At 42.3% G+C, this 9,611-nt stretch overlaps 1 protein-coding gene across 1 annotated transcript; it reads left to right on the top strand.

Moving 5' to 3' along the window:
- The first annotated feature begins 969 nt into the window (after nucleotides 1–969).
- MFSD4B (major facilitator superfamily domain containing 4B) lies at nucleotides 970–6,709 on the top strand. The gene is given in 5 exon segments (XM_065888643.1): nucleotides 970–1,020; nucleotides 2,737–2,905; nucleotides 4,012–4,128; nucleotides 5,462–6,672; nucleotides 6,674–6,709. Coding segments are annotated over 5 exon segments (1,584 nt in total).
- The last annotated feature ends 2,902 nt before the right edge of the window (nucleotides 6,710–9,611 follow it).

The raw sequence follows: 9,611 nt of genomic DNA, 5'->3' as shown, positions 1-9,611 counted from the left end.
GGTGAGAGTGTGCTTGAAACCGCAGTTTTGGCTCCAGATTTCTTGAGCTATTGTGTCCACTGATTCGCTGACTGACTTTGGGCAAGTTGCTAGTTTCTATGACTCAATCCTCCTATCTTAAAATCAGGATAACACGTAATTTAGAGTGTTGTTATGAGGATCAATTAAGATCATACACGTGAAAGCTTACATATGTGGTTCAACAAATGCTGTGGAGTAACAGATGAACTGCAGATCAATAGACGACAGACCTTAAAGGAACTAGGGCAGGAATTTTAGAAAGTTGTATAAGGACAGACCTTTGGGTTCCCTTTACCCCCCAGGAGACCCGGGGAGAGGGAGCGAAGCCATACCTTGTATTTCTTGGCCAGCACTTCCTCCTGACGGCTTGGCTGCATGTTCCCTCCTGATTCGTCGGGTCCCAGGCTGCGGATTCAGCGGGCTGCGGATTCAGCTCGCTCCGCCGCGCGGCGCCCGCCCACAGGGCCTCTGTGAACTCAGCTAAGTATGATGCTGAGGCCCGAGCGCGGCGTCCAGTGTCCTGGGCAACCCTATCAACTTCCGGTTTGAGGCAAGGCCGTGGTTGGCTAGAGGCCTTATTTCCGCCACGTGACCCGGGCAGGCGTCCTGCGTATGCGAGGGTGCGCCTCCGCTGCCGGCTACACCCGGCGCGTTCAGAAGTTCTAGTCCTCGGCCCGGACTAGGGCCTCCTCCGGGGAGGTGGCGCCAGCCGAGACCGCCGGCTCTGGAGGCGCGGGGCCGGGGCAGGGCTTGGAGTTCTCGAGGCTCCTCTGAGAAGCCGGACGGCAGGAAGACCGCTGCTCGCGAGCCTCCAAGCTGGAGCTGGAACTGGAACCCTGTGGGGCCGGGGCCCAGGCTGCCGGGCAGCGGCTTTTCCCGGCCGAGGCCCCAGCGGAGAATGAGCCGGAGGCGGTGGCGGGCTCCCGGCGGAGCGGCCGGGCTGGGAGCATGTTGCGCTGGTTCATCACCGTCCTCCTGTGTGCCGCCTTCCTGGGGCTGGTGAGAGCCGGGGCTGGAACCCTCCCAGGCCGAGGCGTGAGCAGAAGTCCTGTAGAGAACGCGGCCTTCCGAGCTCCTGTCTCGTTTCCGCCGCTTGCAGACTGGGTGTCCTTGGGCTCCTTAATCTGCCGGGGCCTCAGTTTCATAATCTGAAAAATGGGCACAATTATAATCTTAGAGGGCTATTGTCAAGTGTGAAACCGATTTTCGTAAAATATTTTCCAGCACCAGCAAACCTTTCTACCTCTCCTCCGTGGGGTCGGGGGGATGCAAGAGGGGTTGCCAGGTTTATAGCCTACCCCGAAGCCCCCCCGCCGCCTCCTGCGTTCACCCAACCCCCAAATTATTGCACAAAGTTGCTCTACTGGTTTTTTCTCTTCCTCGGCTGACCAAATTCACCCCTTATTTTTGCAGGTGGGGAAATAGACCCAGAGAGGGAAAGTGACTTTTTCGGACCACACAGCTGGTTAAGTGGTTGAGCCAGGAATAATGTCTCTTATTCTGCCTACAGTTTTATGTAAAACAAAATTTCAGGTCCTTCAGTGTTTTTCTAAGAACAAACTGCAAGGCTAGTTTGGCCTTTTGCCAACCCCTTTGGCCGCCCTGTGGTCACTTGTCTTAAATATTGGGGTCCTGGGGAGTTGGGAGGGTGAGTCCTCTGAGCAGAGTCACTTGTGATCACTTAGTGTCTCTTCCTTTGAGCCACGCTTGATTCTTAGAGTATTTGTATTTGAACAAACGTCACTGCAGATGATGTGCCAGGTCCTTTGAAGTGCTTTGCAGGCGGGAACTAATTTGGTTACAGCTGGGGCGCAGCCTTCCCTTCCTGTACTAGGCACTTACTCTGCACCTGTGCCCAAGCTTGCCCGTAGCTGGGGACTGCTCAGGCCTGGAGAGGGGCTACACCCAAGCGTTTAGAGCAAATTCGTGCAATTAGAATCACTTATTCTTGAAAGGTAGACCGATTGGAAACATTTTTTGTGTGTCCAACGAATTTCCTGTGAAAGCCAACTGCAGCCCCTAATTTTTGCTGAAGTTACATGTCTTTGAGTAAAATTTTATTTTTAAAGTCATTGCATACACGCATATGTAATATTCTCTAAGAAAGCCTTACAGACAGTACTCCTGAGGCTTTGGTTTTCTTTGAAGAAAAATGTAGATTTAGAAACATTCAAATTGTTTATCTCTTACATGTTTTATATGTGTAATTCAGAGGAAGGACCCCATGTACATCCAGAAATATTGCTGTTTTAACAACATCAAAAAATGGGGATAATATTTTGATGGTTTGTTAACTTAAATTTTTAACCTCAAAATTCTGGTGTTATTTGTGCATGCAGTATATTTCAGACTATTCAAAACTATTTCATAAATTTTTTAATGTTACATTTTACTGTTAATACAAATACTGTCGTTTTTTTCTGGTATTGTTCAAAAAGGGAACAGAATTGCAGCAAAGAGCCAAAAGAATTAAAGAATTTTGTAAAAATCGAGAGTTGTCAAAACTAGAAAAGCACTAGGACTTGGCACACCAGAAATAGGAGTCTATAGCTCTACTAGTACTAGTATTTTCATTATGAATTTTACTGTGGGGCTTAATCTCCTACATTACATTGAAATCCGCTCCTCCCTTTTTAATACTGAAAAAAAGCTACCACCTAGATAGACATTATTTTAATGATTGTAAATGAAAACGTCTGTCTTTTTAAATTTTAGGGAATGAGTGTCGCTATACTGGGACCCACGTTTCAAGATTTGGCAACAAATGTGAACCGCAATATCAGCAGTCTTTCTCTGATTTTTGTGGGCCGTGCCTTTGGATATTTGGGTGGCTCTGTGATTGGTGGAGTTCTTTTTGACAGTATGAATCATTTTCTTCTTTTGGGTAAGTAAACAACAATTTTCGCTTCTTTGTGACTTTCGAGGAATTTACAGTTTGTTTATAAATATGAAACATGCTGGCTTGCAGAATGGTTGACAACTTAAGGGTAGTGTTTAGGTATCCTCAGTGGAAGTCAGGTTTCCCTGGTGCCTGCTTTCATCTTGGCAGTTACTGGGAATCCGGTCTAAACCCCTCTGGGAATTTAGATTAGCCCTGGCGTGTGTTAGCGATCCTTAGCCTTCCCGACCTTCATTGTAGTTTAGGCACCACCACTGGATAACATACAAGTTGTCCAAAGAGCTCTGATTGTCGGGGTTTAGGGCAGATCTCCTGGGGCCATAGATCAGAATAAACTCCTTGAACCTCCCCAGATTAGACCCTGGACTGAGAATGAGGTGGGAGGGGATGGTGGGTGAAATGATGAAGGCTCAATTTTTGTCCCAGCTGCTCCATGTTAATGATTACCCCAGGCCTCTCTACCTCACTCTCAAAATAGATGGCAAAGCTTTTAACTTACTCTTTTTTTGGGTAAGTTGACATGTTTAAAGAAAATCTGGATTAATGTGATAAAACTGCTTTGGCCGTAAGGAGATAATTTACCATTGTTGATGAATGAGTAAATAATCTCTCTGATTCCATAGTGTGTCGAAAGAATATGCTTCTTATATTTCCCTCCCTATTCTCCAAATTTGTTTAATACATTTCTACTATGAACTACTATAGTAATTGCATTTAATTTTTGTCTTTTTTATTTTTTACCTCATATCTAAACATCTCTTTAGGTTGTTAAATATGAAACATTTAAATGAATAATTTTTGAGCTCTGTTTTGCTATAAAACTTTGCCTTGTGGTATAATGTATGGTTTGATTATTAGTAGTACTAGAAATGTATTTATAGTAGAATAACATATTTCATAGTCCATAAAGATGATAAAAGCTTTTAAATGAAATAACTGTTAGTAGAAGCTAAACCTCTCATCTACTCATTATTACTCAATTTTAATTTGACCTGTTTTACATTTTTGGGAGTTTTTATGATGTTGCCTTGATCCATAACCCTTTCCCATAAATAGTGTTTTTTATAGCTGACTTTTACTTTTCTTCTCAGGGATGTCAACGTTCGCTACCACAATTGGTCTTTATCTTGTTCCATTTTGTAAGGCCGCGGTGTTACTGATTGTCATGATGTCCATCTTTGGTGTTTCAGTTGGCATCCTGGATACAGGTCAGTGAGCCCTTCATTGTCAACTCTGGGAGTAGGGACTTTCTACTAGAAAAACTAGAGCATATGATATTAATTTGTCACTTGCAGTGTCCCCTAAAACGACACTGACCTACTGAGTTGGTCATGGGGTCTCCAGGTCAGAACCACTTTTCCAGCAACTACTCTTCTTGCCAAGTAGGGTGCCCATTTTTGAGCAGCCAACCACAGAGTGAATTCAGAGTATTTTGTTCTTTGAGAGCTTGTTGATTTACAGGATCCAAACAGGGAAGGGGCTCCCATGTGGGTAATTACACTGCAGATGAGCAGGTTTTCATTTCGGGATAGAACTTTATCATTGTAATATGGCAGGAATTGATGGGTTAATAGAACAGACCAAGTTTGGAACCATTATTTGGCTGAGGAAATATAGAAGCAGCTCTCCAATTTAAAATGCACTCTGCCTTTTGAACTAAGAGAAACCTGTGCTGTGTATTATTTCCCTTCTTTTCCTATTCTCTCAAAAGTTCCTGCCCTCCTGCAGGAGATCCTCTCCATGTATCTTCATATCTTTTAAAACCTACTAAATAACATATGTGACATTTGTTCACCCCTGAAGCCAACGTTCTCCCCCTCTTCCTGTTATTTGATAGGTTGGGGAAATATTTTTTTACTTGGGGCTTAATTTGGTTGTGAAATTACAGGATGGAATTGTGTGGAATTGTATGTTTATCTGCAAATATATTAAAAAGAAAGAGAGAAAACACAAGACTTGAGGCTTCTTGCCTTTCACCATGTAGATACATAGACAGTGTAACTGAGTGTGTTAGAAGGTGTCCGTGTTCCTTGTTTCCTGCAATGGGCACAGCAGAATCCTGTAATGTTCAGCTTCCTGAACATGTGTTTTGCATCTGCCATATACATAAATAATTTTCTTCAAGTGGCTACCGATTGCAGGTACAGAAAAATTTGGTAATTTGGCCACTATCTGATGATAATATATATTTAAAATGTTTAAAAATAACTATATAAATATCCTTCCCTACCCCCACCCCTCCTATCCCTGGTATTAGAACTATATTATAAAAAGCCTTGGGCTAATGTACTTGGCTCTAGGAAATAGTGGTTTATTAGCTTGTAGAATCCCATTTGTGAGTGTGTGATGTTCCAGTGCTTAGAGTTCGCTGGTGGTATTGGTGAGTTAGAGTTTCTTAATCATCCAATTGACTTAGTTGCAACAGTTGATAACTTAGAATATTATAATCCTTGTTCCATGTAAAATAGACTCATCTATTTTGAACTTTTTTTTTTACTAAGTTACTATGATTAAATCATTCTCCCCATCTTTCATTGGTAGGTGGTAACGTCCTAATCTTGGCTATTTGGGGGGACAAAGGAGCCCCCCATATGCAGGCCTTACACTTCAGTTTTGCCTTGGGTGCCTTTTTGGCTCCCCTGCTGGCTAAATTGGCATTGGGCAGGATGGTGTCTGCTGAAAACCACACAGAGGCTGACTTTAACCATTCTGCCCTCAACCAGTCATCTGAAGCTGACTCAGAATCTCTACTTCGAATACCTGACAATATGAATTTACTGTGGGCTTACGCTGTTATCGGTACTTATATTTTTGTAGTTTCTCTCTTTTTTTTCGCTCTTTTTGTAAAGAAAAGCTCAAGGCAGGATAAAGCAAAAGTATCTACTCAGAGGTTTCGAAGAGCTAAATATCACAATGCCCTTCTTTGTCTCCTTTTTCTGTTCTTCTTTTTTTATGTTGGAGCCGAGGTAACATATGGCTCTTACGTTTTCTCCTTTGCAACCACCCATGCTGGCATGAAAGAAAGTGAAGCGGCTGGGTTGAACTCCATCTTCTGGGGGACCTTTGCAGCCTGCAGGGGTATGGCAATCTTTTTTGCTACATGTTTACAACCTGGAACCATGATTGTGTTGAGCAACATTGGCAGCCTGGCTTCATCTTTATTTCTGGTGCTTTTCGACAAGAGCCGAGTTTGTCTCTGGATAGCAACTTCAGTGTATGGCGCCTCAATGGCAACCACATTTCCCAGTGGTGTGTCTTGGATTGAGCAGTACACGACCATCCATGGGAAAGCTGCAGCATTTTTTGTAGTCGGTGCTGCCCTGGGAGAAATGGCTATTCCTGCAGTAATTGGAATTCTTCAAGGAAAATACCCTGATTTGCCTGTAGTTTTGTACACCTGTTTGGGGTCATCAGTAGCCACTGCTGTTTTATTTCCTGTGCTGTATAAATTAGCCACCTTGCCTATCAGTCGTCAGCATAAAGAACACAGTAAAAGCGAGGACCAGAAAGCTTTGCTCTCTAGCTCTGGGCTAAATGACTATGAGGAAGAGAATGAAGAAGAAGATGCAGAAAAATGGAATGAAATGGACTTTGAAGTGATCGAAATGAATGATACGATGAGGAATTCTGTAATAGAGACATCTAGATATATTTTGATGGAGCCCACAGCTGACGTCTCCAACCAATCCCACTCAAATGCGTTAATGTTTGAGTCCTCTCCAGTTAATATGGGCAAGTCCCCTGTGAATCACCTTGCAAGAAACCAGGACAAAAGGGACTAAGGGCTAGAGAAGATGAATTATTTACTGACTTCCCTGAAGAATCACCAGTTCTAAAGAGGCCAGTCAGAGCAAAGCATAACAGATTTTCAACAAGCTTTGGGGGTCAAAATTTGTAGGTCCAAGTATAGCAAATGCTAAAAGGTTTTGAAATGTTTTGTCATTCGCAGAGCCTTTCGTAAAGAACCAATGATCTCATACAGCTGGATCCTGTTGTGAGGCTAGCGTTTGGTGGCATGTGGCTGATTAGGCAATATTTTCTGGTCTCAAGAGTGTGCAGAGAAGGCATTTGTTTTTGAGAAGTTGGGTGCCATTCAGATAGAATGAAACTGTTTAGTAGTTGAATTGGTTAGCTGAACAAATTATCCGTCGTCAGTATTCTGCCAGGGTAGTTGAGGAGAATCAATTCATAAAAGAGCATCTTTGAAAATGGACAGAGATTTTTACTGTTTCCCTCTGTCTGTAGTGTTGGACCAGCAAATGCTAATTACTCATATGATTTCTGATTTCTGTGAAGAGAACACAGAACAGGCACAGACCTGGCTTCAGGCCTCCACTGCTGCTCACTAGTCTTCTGGCCCTGTACTCAGTCATTTAACTTATATAGGTCTCGTTTATCTCATCCCCGATCTGTGATTCTCTAATGAAAATGCGATGACTTTCAAACTGGGAATCCATAATTTTTAAAGTTTGTGCAAGATACCTGCTAGAAATCAATATGTGTCACCCCATTCTTCATTTCAAATGAGAAGTGAAAAAAATTGATAGCTTTAAGAATGTGCTACTGACTATGAATAGTGTCAATTTAAGAGACTCAGTGTTTAATACTTTATTTGAATAATTTTCTGAAGAATACATTTTTAGTACTGTATTTCATCAATTCTGAGATGCACCTTTTTTCACATTTTTAACATCTCTGAAATCAGAATATGTGTTGAAATCAATGATCATTTAACATTGTGGCAAAACTTAATTGACGGTTTTTTCCTATATACTTCTATAAAGTAGTGTTGCATTTTACAATCAGTGTCTTAGTTTCAGTGACTATAGTAATTCATTCAATTATGGAGATTATACTATTTTTACAGACATTTTAAAAAGAGAAGTTATTTTTGTATGCTTATTTTCTCTAATTATGTTCAAACAGGATTTGGAGATGCCTTGTTCCGATTATTAAAGCTGTTTCAGGGTTACTATGTTAGTAGTAGAGCTGTGGACAGGGTCTCTTGAGGTCCTTCGCCTAGCTCAGTGACACAGTGTGGGTATGAGCCTTGCTGTTCCAGGAATTGCTCCTCATTGAGTCTGGTTGGTAATCATGTTGTACGCGCTGTAAATTAGGTTGCTAGTTTAATTTACAGTGAGACACAGTCTTTTCCAATGGTTGGAATACTTGTATCCCCCAAGTGGATACAATACTCTGGATACAATGCTTGAAGCCTGTGCTCGGCCCCGGGCGTCCCCGGGAGTCCCGACCAGCAGGACAAATCCTTGTGAGTCCGAGGAGGAACCTGTAGGGGTTGAAAAGAGAAGAAGGGGCAGGAGACGCGAAAGAATGGAGGCAAGACAAAATCCTGATCAAGCCTCAAACTTTTATTGCTGCAGTAGTTGTATTTATACAGTACAGAGAAAGGGGGGCGGGATCCAGAATAAGGGAAGTATTTGGCAAATTATCATTGGTGCTGTGTGCGCGGGCTTTCGTTTTAGGCGCGGGCTTTTGTTTTTAGGCGCAGGCTTTTATCTCATTAAGCAGGAAGAGAAGCAGGATGTCGGCCATCTTCTAATGGCGAAAACTTCTTGGCTCCCAACAGAAGCCCTCTGGGCTTCCTCTTTACTGAGTTTGAAATACCTGGGAAACCAAAGTAATGATTAGAAAGTGGCTTGGGAGCCTAAGAGTCAGGGATCATGAGTATGGCAAATGGGCTATCCTTTGATAAATGACTGGCATTGACGACAGATTTTATTCACTTCTTTTTAGCACATTTTATGCTGAAAAATATCTAATTTCTACTTGGTTGCAGTATGTCTACTTTTTATCTAATTTCTATAAATTTGCCTTTGTTTTAAGTGGAAAACTACCTTTCTTGACCACTGTCCATTATTGGTTCATATTAACAATCTGACAGTTTTGGAGAGGGCTGGTGAAGAAATTAGCAGTGAAAAGCCTATTCTTGCTCTTTTTATACTGTATTTTTCTCTTAGCTAGAACTTGGAGATTATCTCTGCTCCATTTACTGCTTTTCTCAGGTTGTTGGAATTTAGGCAGTAGCAACTATTTGGCATCTGCGCGGCTTGCTAGAATAGGGATTCTGCCTGCAGCATGTACATTTAAAGGGTAAAAAGGCAACTCAGGGAAAGAAGGTAATAAGAACATGGCAGAAAATTTGGAAATCCATGAAAAATGCATTGGAATTCCACAAACCAAAATGTGAATGGCCAGATGAGGTTATAGGCATTGTTAAAGTTTAATAATCTATTTCCATATTGGAAGGATAAGACTTATTACAATTCAGGAATTAGCATTCATCCTAATAATAAGTTCTTAGTTAAGTAAGTGTCTCCTGATACACAGGTAACCAATACCGAAATTTTCTATTGCTGAGTAACAAATTACCACAAATTTAACAGCTTAAAACAGCGGAGTTTTTGTTTCTTTAACCTCATAGTTTTCTTGAGTCAGGAGTTTGGGCATGGTGTCACTGCTCTGCTCACGGTTTCACAGGGCTGCAGTCAGGCTGTTGGAAGAGTTGCGCTTCTTTGTGGAGCTTGGGCTTCCCTTCCAGGGCCGTGTAGTTTTTGACAGTATTCAGTTCCTTGATGTGGTGGATTGAGGTCTCCGTTTTTTGCTGGCTGTCAGCAGGCACCGTTCTCGATTGTTAGAACCTCCCACAGACCCTTGCTGTGTGGCCCTCTCT

The sequence above is a fragment of the Phocoena phocoena genome, chromosome 12, assembly GCF_963924675.1.
Source record: "Phocoena phocoena chromosome 12, mPhoPho1.1, whole genome shotgun sequence".
Lineage (NCBI taxonomy): Eukaryota > Metazoa > Chordata > Mammalia > Artiodactyla > Phocoenidae > Phocoena > Phocoena phocoena.
The sequence above is the reverse complement of the archived record's forward strand: the minus strand, read 5'-3'. Positions and strand labels throughout refer to the sequence as shown.